General features: G+C 34.7%; 1 protein-coding gene across 6 annotated transcripts in view; it reads right to left on the bottom strand.

Annotated features, from left to right (window-relative positions):
- Window positions 1–496: 496 nt before the first annotated feature.
- LOC111058466 (gastrula zinc finger protein XlCGF57.1-like) overlaps window positions 497–27,509 on the bottom strand; it is a 110,565-nt gene continuing 83,552 nt past the window's right edge. For 2 of the 6 annotated variants that reach the window (XM_039436151.1, XM_039436154.1), the window contains exons 2-6: window positions 25,354–25,458; window positions 18,626–18,737; window positions 17,652–17,734; window positions 5,608–5,746; window positions 497–2,488 (exon numbers count right to left, since the gene is read on the bottom strand). In XM_039436151.1, coding sequence (XP_039292085.1) covers window positions 1,383–2,488; window positions 5,608–5,746; window positions 17,652–17,734; window positions 18,626–18,737; window positions 25,354–25,458 — 1,545 coding nt within the window. In that variant the 3' untranslated portion in view covers window positions 497–1,382. Of the gene's footprint in view, window positions 2,489–5,607; window positions 5,747–17,651; window positions 17,735–18,625; window positions 18,738–23,950; window positions 24,685–25,353; window positions 25,480–27,509 lie in introns of those variants that run through there. The other 4 variants (XM_039436153.1, XM_039436152.1, XM_039436155.1 and 1 more) reach the window with 4 other exon arrangements.

Raw genomic sequence — 27,509 nt, forward strand, 5'->3', positions numbered from 1 at the left:
AATTCAAATGTAAATTATTCTGTCATTCTTCAGTAATTAATGAATGCAGTATGAACAACTCTCTTTCATGAGGTGAATAAATTTTTCCCAACATTTCCAGTTTCTCAAAGATAGGGGAGTGATTTTTGTATAGGTCTTCTAAGGAACAATATTATCTACAGCTGATACCAATCAACTAAACTTCAACTCCAAACTAACGTATTAATTACCAGTACACGGAATTTATCTGTTCATTACAGCTGTTAACTTTAGATGCTAAATCACAACATGATCTTGAATCATCATCATCTTTCCATTCTTTGGAAGCCGCGCGGCCGACAATTTCGATAACATAGGTTTGTAAATGGAATAATAAATAATATTATTATTAGCCCCCCCCATTAAAATTCCTGGTCAGAAACCATCCCCAATACTCACACAACATATTCCCAATATAAGTTTCATGCCATTCTGTCAAGTAGTTTTTAAGTGTATAGGGAAGAAAAAAACACACACATTAATTTTTATATAAATAGATTTAATGGGGTTTTTCAATATATGCTAATTTGGAAAATTTTTTGATAAGTGTAAATATTATACATAGACCTAATAGTTGTAGAATTGAACTAAACATCAATTAAAATGATAAGAACATAATTTAATGATAGTGTCATATTACTGTACATTAAACAAAACTTTTTATAAACTATTGATATAGATTTAGTGTCATGAATGATGCGAATATAATATTTTAAGATTCTTACATATTTGTTTTTTGTTTCATTCCCAAGCATTTATAGTCTAGGCAATAAATGCTCAAAATAGGGTGCAGTGGAAATGTCTGGAAGACTACTTTCGACCCCAAAGCTCTGTTTAGGGTAGTGAGTTGGTAAACATTTCGAAAGTCCCCACTCCTAACCGCTGTTCTAAGGGGGGTGGGAGTGGTTAAAACTTTGAAGGTACAATTTTTTCAAGTTTTTGCAATATCTCGAAAAGTATGTGACTTATGGACATAACTATTCTATACAAGACTAGCCATTGTAAGTGACAGTTTCTGAGCTCGGTATTTAGCTAGTTCTAGACTTCAAACAGCTGGAGTCAGAAAATTGGCTTTCTGAAACTGGGCGTAGTATTAGTCCATGTTTCAATTAACTTAAATTAATTTAAAAACTAGAAAATTGAACACAAAATAAAATTAATAGGAATAGTGTAAAGTTTCAGTTATTTTGAGTTATTCAGGAATGTCTCATTTCGACAAGTTTCCAATTCTAGAAATGAGAAAATAAAGATTATCATTTAAACTACGACTACGTCCCGTTTTGGAAAGCCAATTTTCTGACTCCTGATGTTTGAAGTATACAATTTATCTAAATCCCGAGCTCGGAAACCGGCCCTAAAAATGCTTAGCTAGGAGTTGTTTCTCCTGTATGTGTTCTGGTATGTGCTTTCAAACCACCTGAACTGGCACTTTTGTATTCACAAAACTTGCAGCTGAAAGGTTTTTCTCCAGTATGTGTTCTGATATGTACTTTCAAATTACCTAACTGAGCACTTTTGTAGTTACAAAACTCACAGCTGAAAGGTTTTTCTCCAGTATGTGTTCTGATATGTGCTTTCAAATCAGCTGAATGAGCACTTTTGTAATCACAGAACTCGCAGCTGAAAGGTTTTTCTCCAGTATGTGTTTTGATATGTATTTTCAAACTACCTAACCGAGCACTTTTGTAATCACAAAACTCGCAGATGAATGGTTTTTCTCCAGTATGTGTTTTGATATGTACTTTCAAACTATCTAACTGAGCACTTTTGTAATCACAAAACTCGCAGCTGAAAGGTTTTTCTCCAGTATGTGTTCTGATATGAGTTTTCAAATTACCTGAGTGAGCACTTTTGTAGTTACAAAACTCGCAGCTGAAAGGTTTTTCTGCTGTATGTTTTCTGATATGTCTTTTCAAACTATCTACTCTAGCACTTTTGTATTCACAAAACTCGCAGCTGAATGGTTTTTCTCCAGAATGTATTCTGATATGTGCTTTCAAATGAACTAGTTGAGCACTTTTGTATTCACAAAACTCGCAGCTGAAAGGTTTTTCTGCTGTATGTTTTCTGATATGTCTTTTCAAACTATCTACTCTAGCACTTTTGTATTCACAAAACTCGCAGCTGAATGGTTTTTCTCCAGTATGTGTTTTGATATGTACTTTCAAATTACTTAACTGAGCACTTTTGTAATCACAAAACTCGCAATTAAATGGGTTTTCTCCAGTGTGTTTTCTAATGTGTCTCTTCAAATGTCTAAACTTTGGTGTTTTATAGCTACAGTCAGCACAGCTGTAGAGCCTGGTCTTTTTGCCAGCCACTGATGTCTCAGTGCACGTTTCCACTGGAGAGATTGAATGCTCATTCAGTTCACCCACTTCTTTTGCATAGTTTCGGCCAGATGTGCTGCAGTTTGAAGACCACATCTCTGGTTCGCTCCTCACTGCACTTCCTTCAGCCTCTTGATCGTCTGCAATCATCAATAATGCAACTTATGATTATGAAAACAGGATATTATATAGTTACATCTAAGTTGGGAAGTGAGTTTTATGTTATCACCTCCTATAGTAGAGTGAATCCTCCCAGCATTTCTGATACAATATTATTTCAAATTCAAATTTATTTGTTCCTTGTACAATTACATACATACAGTCACATATATGCACTATAATAAATTTATTGTCTGATCATAAGCTTTTAGAAAAGAAAAAATAATCACAAAAGAGTAGTAATAATAGTAAGATGTAGATAAAGATAAAAATAAGCAAGAAAATAACTAAATTATGAAACAACATATAAAAATAGAACAAAGACTCACAAAATTGTGAGTTGGAAAGAGAAGAGAAAAATACAGTGAAGTAGCACAAGCACAATGTGTCTACTACAAACATATATAAAGTTATAACAATAATGTGAAAAAATATATTAGTGGGGAGAATTATATTAATAGTAAATTGATATTAGAAAATCAAAGCTATCATCTTATATTGCCGAAAACGTCTGTTTACAATTTGATCCAATTGGAGATTGATTTTTTTAGTTTCTGAACAGGAAGGTTTGAGGAAAAGTTTTCGGGAAACATATTAGAGAATTTTTCACATCTGTAGGGGAACTGCATCCAACAAACCAAATCAAATTCAGTCATCAAATTAGTGTCAATTGAATTAGCTGTTCTAAATGTTTATTTATTTATTTATTCACAATATCACATCGGAAACAACAGGTAACGACCCAAATATGTTTTCTTAACACAACAATAAGTACAGTATTCTCTTTAATCAAAACAAAAAAAAATATACTAAAACTAAAGCTTGAAAAGAAAAATAATACTTAGAAGAAAACTACTTCTAAAGCATTCCTTGAAAGAGTTGATGGTGAAAGTGATGGTGAAAATGAATATATGAAGTGAGAGGTGTTATCAATAAAGATGATGAGAGAGCATGCAGTCTCATGTGAATGATAAGATGATGGTGATATTGATAACTGCCAGTAAAGAACTTTGGAAATAAGGGGTAAGGGTAAGTAAGAATAAAATGAGTTTGAATGTGAAAATGAAGGGAAATTAAAGTAAAAAGAGTGATATTTTTATAATGATGGAAAAAATGATGATGAAATAAATATTTGCGAAAACTATGGCTGCTGATTGAAAATTAAGTTATTCTGTTTCTCTCTCAGAAGCATCGTTATTGTGCGCTTGAAACTTAATGGGCCATCAGAAAACACGTCCACCCCACAGCCAAGTCCGTTCAACAATCTTGGCATGTGGTTGAGGGGGGAAAATATGCACTAACTGTCCTACACCTCTGTACTGCGAATAGGGAATGCCATATTCGCCTGAGAATAGGCACGGCGAATCCAACTCTTCCAAGGAGGTAAGGAGAATCAACCTCAATATTATTCAGCTGTGCTTAGTGAGAGAAGTTGTGTGTATTTTGGGTTCAAAATTTTATAAAATAACTTGATTAATTCAATATGAAGTAATAATTATAAGTGTTATATTTAAATATAGTTTGGTGTTTTAATTTCTATAAATTCAAAATGTTTAGCTTGTATATATTATTGGACGAAAATTGAACTTGGACGTTCTACAGCAGAAACATAACCTATTTTTTGGACTTTTATTAATTTATCAAAATTTGGGAATGGAATAGATTTGGGCCAAGCCTGTTGTTCCTTCCGAATCATATTTATATGATTTGTGATTCTGTCCACGAATAAATAAATAAATAAATAAATAAACCTCATTCGTTAGTATCTTACGGAAAAGAATCAAAGATGATAACTCTCTCCTGAGCTTAAGAGCATCAACTTCGAACAATGATCTTAATCGACGTGTAGGAAACCCCCTCTCACAGGAATGCCCAAATTTTTTGAAGAAGAGGAATCTTAGAAATTTCTTTTGCATTCTCTCAAGTTTTATTACATAGGTGAACTGATAAGGACTCCAGACCGGCGCTGCATACTCAAGCTGGCTTCGAATCAAAGACTTGAACAAGTACAAAATGGGCTCCCAACTCTCGAAGCTTGAACATGTTCTGAAAACAAAAGCCCATCATCTGATTGCACTTTGATAACAGGTGTTAAATGTGCTTATCGAAATCCATATGAGCATCCATATGTTTTATATGGTTCGACGTGTTTTGTAAGGTGTGATATAGGTGATGAAATGATTCTTATTTTTGTTCAAATAGAATACCACGTTTTTTAAGTAGAGCTGTTTGATTGATAGAATATTTTGATTCCTGAAAAAACGTTGTAGTCGGATATAGCCTTGGTTATTCTAGTGCAACCTTTATGCTTTTGAATGCTGAAAATTTTATTGATATGACGGTCAGCTGCACCACCCCATACTCTTATCCCATATTGAAGCACAGACTGAGAAGCAAAAGAGGTCATTCTAGCAAGCTGTGGCAATTTCAGAAGGCTCAATTTGTAAAATTTATTTGTTTTGAAGTGTATATATTATTATTATAATTGATATATGTTATTATATATTATATATAATTATTTATATCTTGTTTTAAAACAAATTGATTGTATCCAGGCGTCCCATCTGAAATGACGATCAACTACTACTCCTAGTAATCCTATTGATTCTTAGCATTATTATTATTAAATCCTAGTAATCCTATTTATTCTTAGGATTATTATTATTAAATCCTAGTAATCCTTTTGATTCTTAGAATTATTATTATTAAATCCTAGTAATCCTATTGATTCTTAATTCTCAGTAATAATGATCAATTTCATCAAAATATATATTTCTTGTCAAGAGAATATTTTCTGTAATGATCTGATATTGAATTTTCATGTAGTTACATGGAGACAGTGATAATAGAAGTTAAATTTATCAGAGGAAATTCATGAGATTGTGATATATGCGATTTTATGGGATAGTCTGAACACATTACACATTTGTTCTGTACATGTGCATGGTTGACATGTGGCAGACATCCCATTCAGGAGTAGCATTTACACAGGAGTTCCACTTCCAGACATCAAACCACTTTATGTGAGAAAGCTGGCCACAATCTAATCACCCAAGCAAGGAGTGTAGACCCTGGTCAATCAAGAATCGGGTAGTAATACCTGCATCCTCTTTGATGAAGATCATGTTGTAGCCAGGGATTAGATAATGTTGTTGGCTGCAATCATCTTCCACTGCAGCTGGTTGCTGGCTGCTATCATCCTCCTCCTCCTCCTCCTTTTTAACAGTGACTGTCGCCATCTGCAACACATACACATTCACAATCAATGGCAGGACTATTTTTATTATTTTACACTACATTATTCACAGTGGTTTTTGAGGGCGATAATTTTAGATGACTAGCAGACTGTCTTGTAGAATGATTCATATAACAGTAGGTGAATAGCTTTTTTATGATTTAGAATGAGAAATGTAGGAATAAAAAGTGGTATTTACCAAAAATATATATTGCAATTGTTTTGTTAAATAATTATACTTCTATATTGTAAAAACGTTCTGGCAAATTGTGGAGCTGAAAAAGTATAGCACCATCTGCTTTGTCAAATAGACAAGGACAGCAACATCAATGTTAATCAATTACTACTATTATAACGTGTACCTTACTACAGGTGCATATAATAGTATGTGCATAGCTATTTTATTTATGACATAAGATGAGAATACAATGTGAAGGAATAAAAAGTGTTATCCACCCTTTGGTGTTACCCTTGATAGGACACTCTCCTTCAATTAACACATTGAAAACATGGTAGCCAAGGTGAAGACGAGGAATAATTTAATACAAAAATTATGTGGCATCACATGGGGCTCATCTCCATCATCTCTGAGGTGCTCAAGCCTTGGTCTGGTGTATTCTGCTGCCGAGTATTGTGCTTCATCCTGGATGAATAGTTATCACACTAAGTTGTTGGATGTGCAACTTAACAACACAATGCGCATTATCACTGGAGCCCTGACAACAACACCAGTACCCTGGCTACCGGTTCTTAGTGGGATACCACCGCCCAATGTCAGATGTCAGATGTCAGGCCCTCCTGCGATTGCACAACAGGATATTCTCCGGCCAGCAGCTTCCAATTCATGAGGATATTCCAGACCTGAACATGAGGAACCTCAAATCCAGAAGGCCAACAATAAAGCTGGCAGAGCGCCTCAAGAGAATTTTTGTCTGATGGAGAGAGGAGGCACCCCTTATAATCCCAGATGCTCTCAGACAGTGCACCAGGCCACCAGGATTTGACCTTCCTCGATACACATGAGTCGCATTAAACCGAATCTGAACATTGCACGGTAGATGCAAAGCATCTCTTTTCAAATGGGGCTTTGTAGACTCTCCAGGATGTGATTGTGGAGCTCCATTGTAGACAATGAAACACATTGTCTATAGTTATACCCATTGTTATTGTGTAGTAGCTGATACAGCACTTGGTATACAGCACTAATAGTATATAAGCTCTAGTAATTGAGATTCGTTGTCTCATTTCTGTATTTTGGGCAGTAGCTATGCCTCTTTGTTTCAACAATAAATCTTTTTAAAAAGGATGTCACATGTTCCGTTTACTTGACTGGCGCCCGAACAAATGGGACTGCAGACGTTTCGGTAAAGTTCAATTAACTTTTTTTCGCGACCAACTGTCTCAAATCAAAAACGCGAGTGTAACTCCTCATCTGCGGCCTACCCTCATCACTCTGGAACCAAGTGCACAGCCTTCCATCCTGGCAGAGAAACAACACCTGGCGGCCCCTAACCAACAGAGAACCAAGCGACACGGATTCATCCACGGACGAGGACCAGGACGATCCAAGTACGCTCTCCAAACCAGTTGTGAGTACCAAACAAAAGAACTTCATCAAACCCTCAAAACTGCATCCAGTCTTATCTTCAACTTCAGATATTTCAAAAATGGCAACAATCACTGAACCTATTCCACATGAACTCTTGAGATACATACCTCATTACGATGGTACTTCTCACAAGTTACATCAATTTATATCTACTTGCGAAGATCTTTCTATCGGCTACTGTGCTGAAAACATTCAAGAAAAAGTAGCCAATCACTAGATTATTTTCAAAGCTGATATGTGCAAACTTGAAGGACCAGCCGAAGCAGTAGCATTCAACAACAGTTGTTCTTCAATAAAATACTTGATAAAATCACTGAAACAAAATTTTGCTGATAACAGATATGTACCTGAACTCATTGCTGAGTCGACTGTGATGAAATCCTATCTAAGGGAACATCCTATTGAATTTTTTAACAGACTTAATGAAAAACATACAAATTTAATTACTAAGTACAAGCTAGATGGTGTTACAGGTTTATTATTAGAAAATTTAATTTGTGAACTGAAAGCCACACTTGTAAATACTTTTGTGCATGGAGTTCACCCAACATTAGGGTCACATTTGCAAGTACTACAAGTACAAGACCTAGATGATGCTAGGAATAAGTTGATAAACGATTGTAGTATTGTCTTACAGCAACTACGCTACAAAACCACTATTGAAACAAGAACAGGGTAGATAGTAGGAAACTTTCCAACAACACAACAACATTTAGAAATCCTAATTACGAACCTAACTTTCAAAAACAATGGTCACACGACAATTCTTTCGAACAAACACACAGACCCTTTCAAAGTAGACAACAATTTCCACCACACAATGTTCAACAAACAAACTTCCCCCAAAACTTTCAACAAAATTTTTCAAACCAAAGCTTCCAAAAACAAAACTATCGTCCAAACTCTCAACAACAACGTTTACCACAACAAAACTTTCAACAGCAAAACAGTAATTTCGCACCTTACACTCAAGTAAGTTGGTCAAACACAGTGTCTATACGCACTCAAACAAGACACCCTGTACAACAATTGAAAACTTACAGATCACCATATGGAGTAAACTACTTAGTGCAAGAACCACAAGATAGCTACAATCAGAACCCGATTGAATCTATGCAATGTCAAATAAACACTTTGACTGAATCACTCAACAAACTCACCAACCATTTTTTAGGGTCAGGCCCCCAGTTTTCGGAGGACCCCCCCAAGCAACTTGACTTGAACATCTTAAACAAATCTCTTCCTTACTTTCTCGATCAAAAGAAAAGAAAATGGCTAGTAGACACAGGATATGCTAAAAACTATATGCATCCATCATTGGTCTCTCCTGAGATCACTCGATGCAAGGAAGACTTTATTGTAAAAACTCCTAATGGAGAAAGTGAAGGAAACGAATATATTTTTTTTCAACTCGGAAAATGTATTTTCACAACCCCATAGAATAAAGATGTATATATTTGATTTCCCCACTAAGTATGACATACTTCTTGGAGATGAAAGTTTAAGTGCGTTTAAGATGAATGTAAACTTCGCTATAGATGTTTATATTTGATTTCCCCACCAAGTATGACATACTTCTTGGAGATGAAACTTTAAGTGCATTTAATATGAATGTGAACTTGAATATAAGGATGGAATGGGAGAATTGTTGTTTTTGCTAGTTAATAAAAGTGTTACATTACAACCAGGCTACAACGTAATCTCAATCCCGGTTAAGTCAGCCCCAAATGTAGCAACAGGATTAATTAAAGATGTGAATACAGATGTGTATACTGTTGAAAAAGGTATTATGGAAATCTCTGATAATAAATGTAAATGTGTTGTTTTTTCAAATGAGCTTCTGACAATAGGCCCATGTAGAAGATGTAGAAGAACTAATTATAGAACCACATCAATTCACGACAAATTGTTCTGAAAACTTGGCAGATATAATTCAAGATATACCAACTCTATTACAAACAAGTCACATGAACGAGGAAGAAAAACTTGAAATAATTAGCCTAGTTCAACAGTTCCCTGAAATAATAATAAAACGAGAAAATGATCCCTTGAATAGTAAAAATTTGCTATAACATACAATCAATACGATCTTCCCGTCTACACAAAAAACTATAGATACCCACAGTGAAGACATTGAACTTGAAATCGACCAACTACTAAAAAACAAAATTATCCAACACTCCAATTCGCCATACAACAGCCCTATTTGGGTGGTTCCAAAAACCTGATGCTTCAGGCAAGTGGAAAATCTGTATGGTTCTAGATTACCGTAAATTGAATAATATTGACGATAAATTCCCCCTACCCAACATTGAAGATCTGTTTGGCAAAATAGGCAGGGCTACATACTTTTCAACCATTGATCTGGCCTCCGGTTTTCATCAAATCCAAATGGACCCGCAATCCGTACCTAAGAAAGCTTTCTCAACAGAGCACGGACATTATGAGTTTTTACGTATGGTATGCCGTTTGGGTTAAAGAATGCACCCCCTACGTTTCAGAGGGCCATGAACATCATTTTTTAAAGAATGATCAATGTACTGGTCTACATGGATGATGAAATAATTTCCTCTGATAGCCTTGAGGAACATTTAAAGCATTTGAAATCAGCATTTACGAAACTAAAAGAACACAATTTGAAAATTCAACTTGATAAGACTGAGTTTTTCAAGCATGAGTTGTTGTATTTAGGGCACATTATTTCGGAAAATAGTGTGATGCCTAACCCCTCCAAAGTTGAAGCCATAAGAAACTTTCCAATCCCTAAGACCGCCAAAGAAATCAAACAATTTCTTGGACTGTCCGGTTACTATCGCAAAATGATTTGAAACTATCCTAAAATAGCTAAAAACCACTCACTGCAGTTTTGAGAAAAAATGTAAAGATCAATCCCAATAGCAAGGACTACAGGGAGGCTTTTGAAAATTTGAAACTAATGTTACAAAACAGCCCCATCTTACAATTACCTGACTTCTCGCAACAGTTTCTTGTCACCACAGACGCGAGCAACGTCGGGGGTGTATTGTCCCAGAAGTTTGATGGTGATGACCTCCCAATAGCTGAGACGTTTCCTAACATGATTACTTCTATCAGTTGTTTTTCACTATCTAGAATCTTGCAAACGCTGGCTTGTTCTATTGATTCTGTGCTTTCTTTCTCTTTGCTCTGTCCTTGTCAGTGCCATGGAGTTTTTCTATTGCTTTCTCTCTACTCTTCTTGTCTTTCAGATAATATCGTTTTGCTTACGTAATTTCTACTTTTTGTTGAATCCTTTTTCGTTTGGTCTGAACTCTTTTGTTCTTTTTGCTCGAGCATTTCGTGGAGAAGGATCGTTTAATTAACCCTTGAATTTTTGTCCTTTTTATTTAGCTTCTGCTAAAGATGTAGTCGCTCAGAGCAAAGATTTTCTAACATCACAAGTTGTGATATCTATTTTTATTTTTATTTCTTTTTATTTTTAGTTTTTCCATGTAGATGATTCTTTTTGTAAATTGATTTAAAGCAAAGTAGTCATGGTGGAAAATTCAGTCATCATAATTTAATGTCAATTGTTGAGTATCTAAATTTCTTTTTTAAGTTTTTTTCTGGAAATTTATAATTTATTACATCCGAGATCCGCTGTACAGCGGTCATTGCATCTCATTGAATATCGTTGAATCTCATCGAATCTCGTTGAATCTTATTATGGTATCTAGTTGAATTTGGAATCACAATCTTTGATATGGCCATGGAAAATTGTCAACAAATCCGTTCGAAAATAACTACTGAAAAAGGAACAAATTCATCACAAGTATAGAATTCTTAAAGAGCTTCATGTGTTTTGTGCAAGATAAGTGAATGTCCGATATAAAAAAGTGTAGGAGGCCTCCCACTTATAACAATAAGGTATTTACGAATAAAATATACATCAACATCTAATCATCATAGTAGAATCCAGCATAGTAGAATTTGTATAACCTAATTTTCTTGTATTTTGAAATATTATTTTCTCTTACGTTTGTATATTAAATTTACATCATGATTACTATTTTTATAGTTAATTCTTGAGTATACCTAACCTATCCGACGGTGACAAATAGATAATTCAGAGAGATCAGATTGTTGGAGTCATCATATCCTTCTTATAAATGCTGCTAAATTGATGTGTTCGTTTCATAGCCTATGCATCACGAAAACTTAATCAAGAGCGAGGTTAACTTATCGACTATAGAAAAAGAGCTACTTGCTATAGTATGAGTATTGTAAGCAAGATGAGGAACGGTGGGAGAAGCCTCCAGTAGTCACCTAACTTTTGAATATGGCTTGCCCCTTTGGCATTCACTGGTTTAATCGTGACTTTACGGTTATTATTAAAAAAAAAATTAACTGAACCTATGAATAGGTTTCAGAACCCGTCTCCCTTAATAGTACAATTATTTTTAAACTGCCCGATCTGTGACAGAATAACTGTATTATAAAACGAAACGAAATCTAGCCTTCTTCACTGGATCAGCCGGACTTTACTCACAGTCCTAACGAACGAGCTCTGCCCAAAAAGCTAAATTTTGGGCATTAATATAAGCTCAGTCAATGCCAAACATGAAAGCCATTTCAAGTACATATTTTTATCTGTCGCCCAAGCGGCACGTTTGTTATTAGAAACAAAGAGAAGCTACGTTAATATTAACAACAAATGAAATAAACAATCTTTATGTCGATGACAAAGATTGTTCAAAGACAAAATACTGTTCATTGAACTTTTAATTAAAAAACTCTAAAATCCTGATCAATATGAAATAAATATATGATCCATATATATGTCCCATATGACCAGGTGACAGTAGCCTATGCAAACATTTCAGGCCATATCTTTACGGACGAAATTTTTTATTCAAACAGACCACAAGCCTTTACAATGGCTTAGAAACATAAAGGAACCTTAAGCTGCGTTTACACCAAAGTTATTAACAAAATTTTAATAACTTTATCATTATAGATTCTATTAGATTGGACGGAACTTGACAAACACATATGTTCATCATGTGTATGATAAGATGTTCAATCTAATAGAATCTATAAGGATTAAGCTATTAACATTTTGTTAATAACTTTGGTGTAAACGCAGCTTAATTCAAAACTACTCAGATAGTTACTTTTAATATTATAAAAAATATTCGTTTTGTCAGTGCTGTATTCATTTAATTTCCATGAACTATACTGGGACTTGCCATACCTATTCAAATCCCTAATGAATTTGAATATATAGCCTATAATAACAGATATTATTGAAACATATTTAATAGATTCTTCTCAATGGCCTGAATTCACCATATTCCAATATTTCACACCATAGAAGGTTTCAAATCATTACTGTCATTTAGCCAAGCATAAGCGGATTAGCCGACTGTAATGTCCTTTTATTCCTTGATTTAGGGGTGGGGGGAAAGGATTGGACCAGACTGCGCCCTTGAGATTCTTAGGTGAGGCTGATCAATCTGAATTTAGAGGTAAATTATCTCCATTCATTAAGTAGTTGCAACTCATTGGAGAAATTAAGGAGAAGTGAATTTGACTTAGATTAATTACGTGCAGGGGAAAACCAATCACGTGGCAGATGCACTGTCCCGCATACCCTCGCAGCCCATCCATTTAATGGACAACGATGATAATGACTTTTTAGGCTTCGGCGACGAAGACCTACCCTTTCATGGCTTTGACAACGTAAACATAGACGATTTGATTGAGTTGAATAGTAACGATGACCCACCACCGATAGATGATCCTAATGATTATCTTGATGACATCACGAATGCTTTAACTCGATTCAATAATCACAATGATGCTAATGCTACTACTTCTGAGCCCCATGATATGGAAAATAATGATTGTGGTGCTAGTAGCTCTGTTTTCGAAATAAATGACAATATTCTTCTTTGTGAAGACAATGCCGATCATACTGATACTCATCAATCAACTAAAGAAATTGAAAACAATGATTTACCAATTCATAATGACACCGACAGCCTAGTGACAATTAATTCAGCAGACAGTTCAAATGAACAAATTCAGATAGTAGACGACAATAAAATATTGAACGTTAAACATAATCAGATACCTATTGAACGCGGAAATAAAATACCTACCCTTCAGAAAATTTTTGATCAGAACAGACTACTTCTCGGTTTTCAAGACCACTTAGATTTCGAACACATAAACAAATTTAACAATGGGATTGATGTCATTCATGCCAAAAATGTCAAGCTAAAAATTATTTTAATTCGATTACCATTCAATTCACTTCATTCACTTCAATAGAGCTAACTCAACAACATTCTTTCTTATTCAACACATCGACTCTCATAAAAAATAAAATAGACGATATTATGGTGAGCTTAGAATTTTGTCGACCAAACATAAACCATTCAAGTATTCTGTCTAGAAACGAATTGTCTTTATTAATTCATTCGGCTAAATTGTCTCTCATTATTTCTGATGAACCCGAAATTTTGTGGCAGCTAGGGTCTGCACATTGTCATGTTCAACTCTAAATTCAATATTTTATAAATTTGGCTTAGTGGTTTTGTGTTTTGTTTTATTGTATATGTTTGGATTTTTGAACATCAAAATGAACTTTCTTCCGAAGTGAAAAGTGTAAATTTAAAGTATTGTGCTCACTATAACCTTAGTATACAGTTTCCCATTAGGGAACTTTGGACTATATACGGCGAGGTGGAACTACCCTTGAGTCTCCCCACCATTCAAAGCCATATGCTAATAATAATAATAATAATATGTGAAAGATGATTTCATTACGTATTTTATACAATTGCCTTTGTATTCTCATGGCTATGAGACATTTTTTCTCCTATCTGTCGTAAAAGGAAATGAATTGCAAACAATTTTTGAACATCCATCATTCATAATTCGAAAAGATAACTCATTGTTTGCAGGAGATTGTTTACTAATAAGAAATAATTATGATAGTAAGAATATGTCTAGAATAGTTAATAAGTGTATAAGTCAACTTTTAGACGATAAGGACCTCCATGATAGTAAATCTTTAGTTACAAGTGAGGCTCAACCTTTTATAAGATACATTCAAGTCATAAATAAATATTTAATGTTCAATATTACCGTACCACTTGCACTATAAGTAAACAAAATCAAAACATTACAATTTATCCGAGGAAAACTCAATTATTGAACCTTGAAGAATCAGAAAAGCTGTTTAATTTTTTAGAACCATACGTTTATTGGGAAAGCATTGTATCCTTACCCTCACAACAACCTGCCAAAATCCTATGCATACAAATCTATCTTTAGACTTGATCCATAAAGCTAATCTAAATGTAGAACCACTAGAAATTATAGAGGATTTTACGGCTGAAAGTAATTACCTATTTCATTATATTTTCATCCCAATTGGACTTCTTGTGCTGTTGATAATAATTGTAGTTATTTATTACAAATGTAAAATCTCATTGAAACTCTGTAATCGAAATCCTATAATATTAAGCGAGCAATTTCTGTATATATCTGGTTATTTTATATCTGGTTATTTTTATATCTGATTATTTTTATATCTGGTTATTTATGTTTTACGGATCTTGAAAATGGCTCTAACGATTTTCACGAAATTTGGAACATAGTAGGTTTATGATATAAAGATTTGATTGCACTAGGTCTCATTCTTTGGAAAACTCGCTGAACGACATTAAAAGGATAATTCATCCTTTGAAAACAGATGATAATTTCGTCGTCTCTCGATAACAGAAGATGCGTGCGCCTGTGTGGGAGAGAGACAGAATTATTTCCAGCTGTGTAATAATCATAATCGATCAGCGAGAAATTTTATCTAGCTAGACAATTTAATCTGATTTGTTGACATAACATGATAACCTAAACTAGAGTATATTATAATTTTCAAAGTTGATCATTATTTTTGACGATTTCAAGTTATTAGTGCGTGTTATTTTGTTATTTAATTTGGTTTGTATATAATCTAAATTATAATTTTTTTGTTTTCAAATGGTTGAACAGAAAATTGAACCTGAATTCAAGTGTATGGAATATAACCTACTTTCTGGACTATTTATAGTGTATAAATAAAAATTCGGGAAAGAAACAGTTTTGGGCTGTGCTGTTAGTACTTCCCCAATCATTTTAAATAATTGTGTTTGGTTTATCAAAAGTCAATAAATAAATAACGAGCAAAGCTCGGTGCCCCGATATTATTCCTGATAAGAAACAAATAGCTTGTAACTTAGGCCGACCAAACCGAAACTCCTACTTGAAAAATCTGGTGTGGCGCACTCACACAACTTTCCTTGCCGTTATGAAAATTATCACCTAACGCTAGTGTTTCCGCGCATCTCAAGTCTACTATTCAAAGATTATGAGCCAGCTGGTGACAGGGCAATAACGCTGGAGACACACGAGGTCTGCTATCTCTTCATAGTGAATCATTTAATAGAATCAACAGTTGCTAACAGTTTGCAATTGGATAATCACATTTTCTCGAATTTCGAGCTTATTTTTGATTTTAGGTGAAAATGTTACTGAACATTAATTGTAGAGATTCTCATGCTCAATCTTTTCCACTCGAAATTTTTTGTTTAAATTGTATCTGAAGCCTGATAATTGAGAATCTAAAATCAAACTTTGCATGGATGGGGCGGAGCTCCTGAAATTTTTACAGATATGGGACTTGTGGCAGTTGATAGAGCTTATCGATGACTATTTTAGGTATAACTTTAATCAAAATCGTTGGAGCCGTTTTCGAGAAAATCGCAAAAACTCTGTTTTTTTCAACATTTTCGTCATTTTAGCCGCCATCTTTAATTGAATTTGATTGAATTGTTCGTGTCGGATCCTTATACTGTAAGGACCTCACGTTCCAAATTTCAAGTCATTCCGTTAATTGGGAGATGAGATATCGTGTACACAGACGCACATACACTCAAAAACACACACACACACACACCACACACACACACACACACACACACACACATACAGACCAATACCCAAAAACCACTTTTTTGGACTCAGAGGACCTTGAAACGTATAGAAATTTAGAAATTGGGGCACCTTAATTTTTTTCGGAAAGCAATACTTTCCTTATCTATGGTAATAGGGCAAGGAATGTAAAAATTGTTCTTACACTTTTGTATTAGTATGTATTGATAACTTGGTTGAGTATTATGTTATATTGTTTTTAACCAGTTTTTGTATTTTGGGTCTTATCAGTTTTTGGTCGCTGAGGACAGCTCCAAACTTGAGGAGGGAGAAGTTGTACCCATTGTTATTGGGTAAATAGTGCTGATACAGGACTTAGAATAGTATTTAAGCTCTAGTAATTAAGATTATTTGTCTCATTTATGTATTTTGGGCAGTCTCTATGCCGGTTTGCTTCTTGAATAAATCTTTTGAAAAAGGATGTCACGTGTTCCGTTTACCTAACTTATGAATGTGACAGACGTGCCTACCTGGGTGACAGTAATGACTACTGTGGCAAGCCCGCCCTCAGGCAATCCAGTACATTTTAAATTTGGACGTGCACTTGTAATCAGTGCGAAATTACAGGGACTTACAAATAAAAAAATGCCATATTATATATATATATATATATATTATATATATATATATATATATTCACCCAAAATGCTCTATTGCAAAAACCCAATACCCTACATTCAACTACAGGGTGATTTTCCAATACTGTTACCCAGTTTTGGTTAACTCCAATTTCGCATAAGGATTCTTAATTTACTGAGGATGATTGTGGGCCTTTTTTCATTTTTATTGATCAATTGATAATAATCTTGACAATAAAACAAATTTATTCAATTTGTAATATAATGCCTACAAAGGATAAAAAGCTCAAAGAGTCTTTATATTGTAGAATATTACAAGTGTTAATATTTTTAATAGCAAGTAGCTACACAACTAAATTCAATCCATTTGTGCCTTCAACAGATTCTTGCAAACACAGGTAGCAACTGCTCCTGAATGAATAACATTAGAATATATATATTGTGTGGAAAACATGTTTTCACGATGACTTATTGAGACATGAAAGACTTGAGTTGAAATAATTGAAACAGATTCTTCAAAAACTGGTAACAGATTCTATATAGAATGGAAAAACAACATATTAAAAGACACAAAAGTTAAAAGAGTTGTTGCAAGCCTACAGTGAAAATAAATATGGTGCACAACAGTTGACAAGATTCTACTTGCCAACAAGAAATTACAAGTAATCTTGAATACAGTTTATAAGCAAATGGAAATGACTTTCAGACAGATACACTCATCTTACCTGGTATGGACATAACTTCTGTTGATTGCAGCCTTCAAACGAATCCTCCAACCTTACTAATACTACTTTGGCTATTCTACCACCTGAAATACAAACAAGCACATGAGATTCACTCCAGTGTTGTAAACAGAGTCAAGACAAAATTAAGGGAATTTAGTAAATTGGATTATAAGTAAATTTAGTAGATAAGGATATTTTAGGTAAGTCAAGAGAAAAGGCCGGAAAGAGAGCATAAGAAGAATGGAAAAGGTCAAGGAGAGGCAGAAGAGGAGGTGGAGGTGGAGGAGGATGATGTAGAGGGCGAAGAGGATGAGGTGAGAGAGGAAGAGGCGGTACATGGAAAGGAGGAGAATAAGGAGAAGGGAGAGGAGTAAGATGTGGGTGAGAAGAAGCAAGAAGAGAAGCAGTGGAAGAATAAGAGGTGGAAGAGGATGAGGAGAAGGATGAGAGAGAGTACAATGAGGAGGAGAGAATACAAAGTAAAATCCAAGAACTAAAAATTGCATATATATTGTTGAGGTGAGAATCTATACACATTGTCAATTTTGAAAATATATTTAATAATGGATAATATATTCCATGGCGTATCAAATCTATTGAATTCAGAATCTATAATTTTTAGCAATGAAAAATATTAGTATATAAATATAAATATTAGTTTTGATAGTTAACCTGGTTAGATAACTTGCATCACAGCTAACTACTATGGAAAACATTGGTAATGAATAAGTGGCAACAATACGTTCCTATCATTTCCACTGATTTCATAGGGTGAATGTTACAACAGTGTTTGCACACCCTACTGTCAGCTGCTTCCATTTCAGGAGACTTCTAAATGTTTATGAGACAGGCCCTGTGATTGGTGCAATTGAAGGCTACTTGAACACACCGAATGCAAATTTGAATGAACAAAACAAATACAAGTTGAATTATGAATTACATACATACATCAACAATGTTATCACTATACTTACCACACATTACTTTTTCAATGGCCTTAGTCAACCTGGAATCTGATTTTGAACACAATGAATTGTGCTCTGAGATTGGTGATTGGCTACCTGTCGCCTGGTCACATGTGGACACCTGCAATTAATTAAAATGGTACCAGTTACCAAAAGCTAAGATTCAGAAAAGCTTACATTACGAAAAGCTTAAGTTGGGGAAACCTTAGGTTGGGAAAAGCTCAAGTTAGAAGAAGCTTAGATTAGAAAAAGCTTAGGTTAGGGAAAGCTTTGGTTAGGAAAAACTTGGGTTAAGAAAAGCTTGCATTGAGAAAATTTAGGTTAGTTAAAGCATTGATTAGGAGAAGCTAGCTAAAGTTAGGGAAAGCTTGTGTTAAGAAAAGCTTAAATAAGAGAAAGCTTAGGTTAGGAAAATCTTAGGTTCGGGAGAGCTAACGTTAGGAAAAAACTTGGGTTATAGAAACTTATTTTAAAAAATCTTAAGTTTGTGAAAACTTAGAAAAGCTCAAGTTAGGGAAAGTTTAAATTAGGGAAAGCTTAGGGCTAGGGAAGGTTTAGGTTAGTTGAAGCTTTGATTGAAAAAAGCTTAGAGTAGATAGAATTTTGTCACTTATGAGACAAGGTCAAAGGTCAGAGTAAAAGGTCAAATGTCAAAAAAAAAATTTAATATGAACAAATAAAAAAATGAAAAATTAGAAAAAAAGGGAGGTGGAGTGGGAGTCGTTGAAAATGTCTATGTTGGTTAAGTCATGTGACAGAAGGAGGTGGAGTGGGAGTCATTGAAAATGTTTATGTTGAATGAGTCATGTGACATGAGGAGGTGGAGTGGAAATTGTTGAAGATGTCTATGTTGGATGTGTCATGTGACAGGAGGAGGTGTAGTGGGAGTTATTGAAAAAGTCCATGTTGAATGAATCATGTGACAGGAGGAGGTTGGAGTGGGAGTCGTTGAAAATGTCTATGTTGGATGTGTCATGTGACAGGAGGAGGAGTGGGAGTTGTTGATAATGTCCATGTTGAATGAGTCATGTGACAGGAGGAGGTGGAGTGGGAGTTGTTGATAATGTCCATGTTGAATGAGTCATGTGACAGGAGGAGGTGGAGTGGGAGTCGTTGAAAATGTCTATGTTGAATGAGTCATGTGACAGGAGGTGGAGTGGGAGTGTTGAGAATGTCTATGTTGAATTATGTGACAGGAGGAGTGTAGTGGGAGTTGTTGAAAATGTCTATGTTGAATGAGTTATGTGACAGGAGGAGGTGGAGTGGGAGTTGTTGATAATGTCCATGTTGAATGAGTCATGTGACAGGAGGAGGTGGAGTGGGAGTTGTTGAGAATGTCTATGTTGAATGAGTCATGTGACAGGAGGAGGTGGAGTGGGAGTTGTTGAGAATGTCTATGTTGAATGAGTCATGTGACAGGAGGAGGTGGAGTGGGAGTCGTTGAAAATGTCCATGTTGAATGAGTCATGTGACAGGAGGAGGTGTAGTGGGAGTTGTGAGAATGTCTATGTTGAATGAGTCATGTGACAGGAGGTGGAGTGGGAGTGTTGAGAATGTCTATGTTGAATTATGTGACAGGAGGAGTGTAGTGGGAGTTGTTGAGATGTCTATGTTGAATGAGTCATGTGACAGGAGGAGGTGGAGTGGGAGTGTTGAGAATGTCTATGTTGAATGAGTCATGTGACAGGAGGAGGTGTAGTGGGAGTTGTTGAGAATGTCTATGTTGAATGAGTCATGTGACAGGAGGAGGTGTAGTGGGAGTTGTTGAGAATGTCTATGTTGAATGAGTCATGTGACAGGAGGAGGTGTAGTGGGAGTTGTTGAAAATGTCTATGTTGAATGAGTTATGTGACAGGAGGAGGTGGAGTGGAGTTGTTGATAATGTCCATGTTGAATGAGTCATGTGACAGGAGGAGGTGGAGTGGGAGTTGTTGAGAATGTCTATGTTGAATGAGTCATGTGACAGGAGGAGGTGGAGTGGGAGTTGTTGAGAATGTCTATGTTGAATGAGTCATGTGACAGGAGGAGGTGGAGTGGGAGTCGTTGAAAATGTCCATGTTGAATGAGTCATGTGACAGGAGGAGGTGTAGTGGGAGTTGTTGAGAATGTCTATGTTGAATGAGTCATGTGACAGGAGGAGGTGTAGTGGGAGTTGTTGAAAATGTCTATGTTGAATGAGTTATGTGACAGGAGGAGGTGGAGTGGGAGTTGTTGAGAATGTCTATGTTGAATGAGTCATGTGACAGGAGGAGGTGGAGTGGGAGTTGTTGAGAATGTCTATGTTGAATGAGTCATGTGACAGGAGGAGGTGGAGTGGGAGTCGTTGAAAATGTCCATGTTGAATGAGTCATGTGACAGGAGGAGGTGTAGTGGGAGTTGTTGAGATGTCTATGTTGAATTATGTGACAGGAGGAGTGTAGTGGGAGTTGTTGAAAATGTCTATGTTGAATGAGTCATGTGACAGGAGGAGGTGTAGTGGGAGTTGTTGAAAATGTCTATGTTGAATTATGTGACAGGAGGAGGTGGAGTGGAGTTGTTGATAATGTCCATGTTGAATGAGTCATGTGACAGGAGGAGGTGGAGTGGGAGTTGTTGAGAATGTCTATGTTGAATGAGTCATGTGACAGGAGGAGGTGGAGTGGGAGTTGTTGAGAATGTCTATGTTGAATGAGTCATGTGACAGGAGGAGGTGGAGTGGGAGTCGTTGAAAATGTCCATGTTGAATGAGTCATGTGACAGGAGGAGGTGGAGTGGGAGTTGTTGAGAATGTCTATGTTGAATGAGTCATGTGACAGGAGGAGGTGGAGTGGGAGTTGTTGAGAATGTTTATGTTGGATGCATAGCAAAATGATTACCTATATGATTATCATTATACTCAAATCCAAGGAAAATTGTCATTCACTTGCTGTAATGTCTCATGCTGAGGGAGGATTCAATGTAAGATTTTCCATCAAAAGATAAAAAATGTATCCTTAATGGTGTGATGGACCCCTATCAATCACCTTTTACCTTGATATACAAACCTGGAAACCTTGTATTGGAAAGCACACATGCTAATCATCACACCATCTGTTTTGTGTTTAGAATTTGGTCATTGTCATCTAGAGTGACACGTCTTCCACCACCATCTTGATCTAGAGTGATTGGTCTCCACGGCCATCTTAATATAGAGTGATAGACCCTATGGACATTTTAATCTAGAGTGACAGGTCTCCATTGCCATCTAAATCTAGAGTGACAGACCCCAAGGACATCTTGATATAGAGTGAAAGACCTCATGAAAATCTTGGGTTAGAGTGACAGCTCCTCCATGGCAGCCCCACAAAAACCACTCTTTTTAGTTAGAGTGACAGGTCACTCACTGTAATAAGCTAGTATTCACACCATCCTGGTTAGGTTAGGTTGAATAAGATAAGGATGGGTTAGGTTAGATAAGGTTGAGTGGATTAGGTTTGTTAAGGTTAGGTTGATTTTGCTTTTGTTGGACAAGAGAAGGTGAATTTTTATTTTATTTTTCTAGATATATTTTCTAAGTCTTCTTAAAAGTTAAAATATTTTATAGAATTTTTATAATTCCTGGATAAGCAGCTCCCTTATATAATTATATAAAATGCTACCCACCTCATTCCATCAACTCTATAATATATTTTTCAAGTCCTTGGGATAAGGATTAATGATTTTCAATATTTATATGTAAATGACTTGTGACTGGTTTAATTTACGAGTTTTTTTTACGAGTTTATTATTCACAATTTATTCAATTTCAATTCACAATACAAAGCACAAGATACATTTACATAGACAACATATCTAAAAACAAATTTGTGAATATTTTCCCCACATAGACGGATCTGTGTGTGGGGAATGAGTAACAGTACAAGAAGTAGCCTATAATAAAATAATAATGAGTATAATATATCTATTTATATATATGAATGATAATAATAATAATACCAAAAAAAAATCCTATCAGTAAGCAAGGTCAGAGAAGAAAGATATTGAAGAGAAAGAAAACTATAACTTTCCATGTAACGCTTAATAGATTAAAAGAAAAGGCGAACGAAAGAAAAAAAATAAAAAGGGAGAAAATCAGCAATAGATGAAGATGTGAGAGATTGTTAGATGGAAATAAATGGTGACAAAAGATTTCTCGGTACTCAGAAAGGCAACAAAGCAGATGATGAAGATCCAAGCTATTCGATCATTATGAATATGACAAAAAAGCGAATTCAGAGACATGGTAAAGGTCGTCCAACTGAAATTGGAATCATCCTTATAAAAACATACAATTCAACAAATTTGAAGTTACCAAAGATTATTAAAAATACAAATAATGATGATCATTTCAATTCTAGGTCATTTGAAAGAATTACTAATTTCTGTTGTGTTTCAGGGTCTGCTTTAGAAACTCTTATGTTAAATTAATGAAAACTTAAATAATTTTATTTTTATTCAATTCATCAATTAGTAATAAATCACATTGTATTTCAATGTCCATCCTTGCCCACAGTTACTCTTGATTCACTTTCAAAGAGGTTGCATACATCCATTTGAGCAATCACTTATTTTGAAATATTTAATTAGGCCATATCTCAGAGTTAGCTGTGTTTTTGGCACAAAGTAGAAGGAATTCTTCTCTTTCTTCTCTGTGGTCTTTGGCTTCATTATTCATCATAGTTCAAATTCAAATTCTACCTTGTTAAAATCTTTCCAACTCCTAGTATTGAACTTCAAAGTTCTTTCCATAAATACTCCAAGTCTTCTCATCTCTACCTTTAGAAAAAACTCCTTAATTCTTACTCTTGAATCCCATCTCAATGTTTAGTTCTATTCAATCATCTCAATCAATATTTATATGTAAATGACTTGTGACTGGTTTAATTGGAATTGTCCTTAGAAAAACATACAATTCAACAAATTTGAAGTTACCAAAAATTATTAAAAATACAAATAATGATGATCATTTCAATTCCAGGTCATTGAAAAAATTACTAATTTTTCTTCATTAAAAAGTTTTAATTGATTAAAACTTCATTATTCATCATAGCTCATAATTCATTGTTAACATAGCCTCATACTTAATTGTTGAGTCTCACTTCAGAAATTCAAACTGGTTTTCTAAATGATTTAATATTAGTCTTTTGAGATAAAATTTATAGAACCAACACCTTTTTTTTCCTCCTCTTTCATTAAAAAAATTAAGTCAATATCTTCAATGATGACTGAGATAACAGGGGACTCACTGGCGAGAATTTTGCCCAAGTTGGTAATTATGTACCATGAGTGAAAAAGTCTATTTGAATAATATTACACAAAATTGTTTCACTGACTTACGTTTGACTGATCCTCATAGTCTAATTCAGCCTTTAAGGATAATTCACAGTCACTTCTGTCAATATTCATTGGAGCATCCGGGAACGCCTCAATTTCTTTCTTGATCTGCAATCCATTAAAAGTCTGCTCAAAAAATTGATTAAAATTATATTTATTAGTAAATCTCCAATCAGAGAACACCGCGAACAGTGAACACTATGACTATCAAAATATTGAAGATTATTGAATGTTATTAAAGACTAGAATGTTACTAGAAATACAAACAATGGTAAAGCTTACTGCGATAATAAATAGAATATTATAAAACACCGATAGAGTTAATGATTTACCTGTCATTTGAAAAATATAACAGTAGTGTATCTTGCGGATTTTAAGCACCAATCACAGAGCAGTATTTAAATTGGGGGTGGAGTTTGTGTTCCCAAGGGGGCTCCCAACCCCGCCCAAATCACCCTGTACTTTACGCGGGAAAACTCCATTTTGTAACCCCTTGGCTGGAGCAGTTTTCCCACCAATAAGAAAACCGCCATTTTAGTTCAAGTATTTATTTGAAAAAAAAATTATGGGCATAACAATTGTAGAATCCCTTCCAAGCAGTCCCCCATGCTTTGCACAAGAAGACTCCATTTTACAACCTCCTTGCCTAAACCAATTCTCCCACTAGAATGAAGACCACCATTTTAGTTCAAGTACATATCTTAAAAAAGCAAATATGCAGACATATCACTTGCAAGATCCTCTTTCCAAACAAGCTACCCCCCTACCATACCCTTATCCCTATGCCACCGCCCTGTTACTTTTGGCTTGTATCTTATAACTTTGAAGCTTGATGGTTATTACTTTTTCATACACTTACGTTCGGCTAGATCAAACAATTCTTCACATAGCTCATTAACATCAGTTATTGTCATAACTGGACATTCACAGCTACAACCATAATGAAAATGACCATAACCATCAATCACAATATCTAGTAAATCATTTATTTCAGATAATATGGAGAATCTTGAATTGTTTGTATTTATATTGTTTGAATTTTGATTGTTATGCTTAACCTCCTTACTATCAGTGTCATTATCTAAACAGTACTTTGAATATCTTACATTATTCATCATAGCTCATAATTCATTGTTAACATAGCCTCATACTTAATTGTTGAGTCTCACTTCAGAAATTCAAACTGGTTTTCTAAATGATTTAATATTAGTCTTTTGAGATAAAATTTATAGAACCAACACCTTTTTTTCCTCCTCTTTCATTAAAAAAATTAAGTCAATATCTTCAATGATGACTGAGATAACAGGGGACTCACTGGCGAGAATTTTGCCCAAGTTGGTAATTATGTACCATGAGTGAAAAAGTCTATTTGAATAATATTACACAAAATTGTTTCACTGACTTACGTTTGACTGATCCTCATAGTCTAATTCAGCCTTTAAGGATAATTCACAGTCACTTCTGTCAATATTCATTGGAGCATCCGGGAACGCCTCAATTTCTTTCTTGATCTGCAATCCATTAAAAGTCTGCTCAAAAAATTGATTAAAATTATATTTATTAGTAAATCTCCAATCAGAGAACACCGCGAACAGTGAACACTATGACTATCAAAATATTGAAGATTATTGAATGTTATTAAAGACTAGAATGTTACTAGAGATACAAACAATGGTAAAGCTTACTGCGATAATAAATAGAATATTATAAAACACCGATAGAGTTAATGATTTACCTGTCATTTGAAAAATATAACAGTAGTGTATCTTGCGGATTTTAAGCACCAATCACAGAGCAGTATTTAAATTGGGGGTGGAGTTTGTGTTCCCAAGGGGGCTCCCAACCCCGCCCAAATCACCCTGTACTTCACGCGGGAAAACTCCATTTTGTAACCTCTTGGCTGGAGCAGTTTTCCCACCAATAAGAAAACCGCCATTTTAGTTCAAGTATTTATTTGAAAAAAAAAATTATGGGCATAACAATTGTAGAATCCCTTCCAAGCACAGTCCCCCATGCTTTGCACAAGAAGACTCCATTTTACAACCTCCTTGCCTAAACCAATTCTCCCACTAGAATGAAGACCACCATTTTAGTTCAAGTACATATCTTAAAAAAGCAAATATGCAGACATATCACTTGCAAGATCCTCCTTCCAAACAAGCTACCCCCCTACCATACCCTTATCCCTATGCCACCGCCCTGTTACTTTTGGCTTGTATCTTATAACTTTGAAGCTTGATGTTTATTACTTTTTCATACACTTACGTTCGGCTAGATCAAACAATTCTTCACATAGCTCATTAACATCAGTTATTGTCATAACTGGACATTCACAGCTACAACCATAATGAAAATGACCATAACCATCAATCACAATATCTAGTAAATCATATATTTCAGATAATATGGAGAATCTTGAATTGTTTGTATTTATATTGTTTGAATTTTGACTGTTATGCTTAACCTCCTTACTATCAGTGTCATTATCTAAACAGTACTTTGAATATCTTACACTATTTACCAGCTTATCAAATTCATCAAATGTTACACTCATTAGAAGCCTTGATAGCTTTTTGAACTTTGAATAACTAAAGCATTGACTCATTTATAGATTATTTCTGTACTAACACCTTTTGTCTAGCTGAACTCAGCAAAGACTGAGTAAATACAGCTTACTTTCTTTTATATGTGCTTTTCTTTCCACCTGACTTTAAAATCTAAAATCTAAGTTCTTAATATTGCATTTGTAAGTGAATTAAAGATGGTTTAACCTCTCTATGTTGACATCTCATTACATACTTTCTACTCTTAAAATCATCCAAAGTTGTTGCATTCAATGTAGGATGAAAATGAATATGAATATAATTCGATATTACATCATTAAATTCGAATATTCACTTCATCCATGAAGTAAAAAGCACAGGCATTGAAGTTTTAAAGTGCTTCATCTCCATCTCTAGCTAAATATTGATAGTTTATCTATAATAGACTAAATATTTACCGTACTAAATATCTAGACTAATATAGAAATATCAATTGTTAACATTTAACTATGAAACAGACCTACATCACTGAGTTTGATGAATTCCAAGTAAATTAAAACAATCCAGTTTAAGTAGGTTTTGAGTTCTTAATATTGCATTTGTAAGTGAATTAAAGATGGTTTATCCTCTCTATGTTGACATCTCATTACATACTTTCTACTCTTAAAATCATCCAAAGTTGTTGCATTCAATGTTGATAAATACTTTTCAGGTAGATAAACATCATAAACCATATATGCACAGCTCTTCTTGTTAATTTTGTATAGTCTCATCACAGTTCTAACTCCACACTTTGTTCCTGCTAATCTCGCTTTTTGTATCAGATATATATAAAATCAGATTTCAAATCTTAAATTTCAAAATCAGATTTCAAATCATAAATTTGAACTATCGGAATATCTTCATATGATGTTTGGTTGAACTTTGCCAAATCAAAAGATAGTGTCTTGTATGATTGAAAACATGTTCACATGTACATGATGTTGAATGTAGAATGAATAACAATGTCAAGCTACCGA

The sequence above is a fragment of the Nilaparvata lugens genome, chromosome 10 (assembly GCF_014356525.2).
Source record: "Nilaparvata lugens isolate BPH chromosome 10, ASM1435652v1, whole genome shotgun sequence".
Classification (NCBI taxonomy): Eukaryota; Metazoa; Arthropoda; class Insecta; order Hemiptera; family Delphacidae; genus Nilaparvata; species Nilaparvata lugens.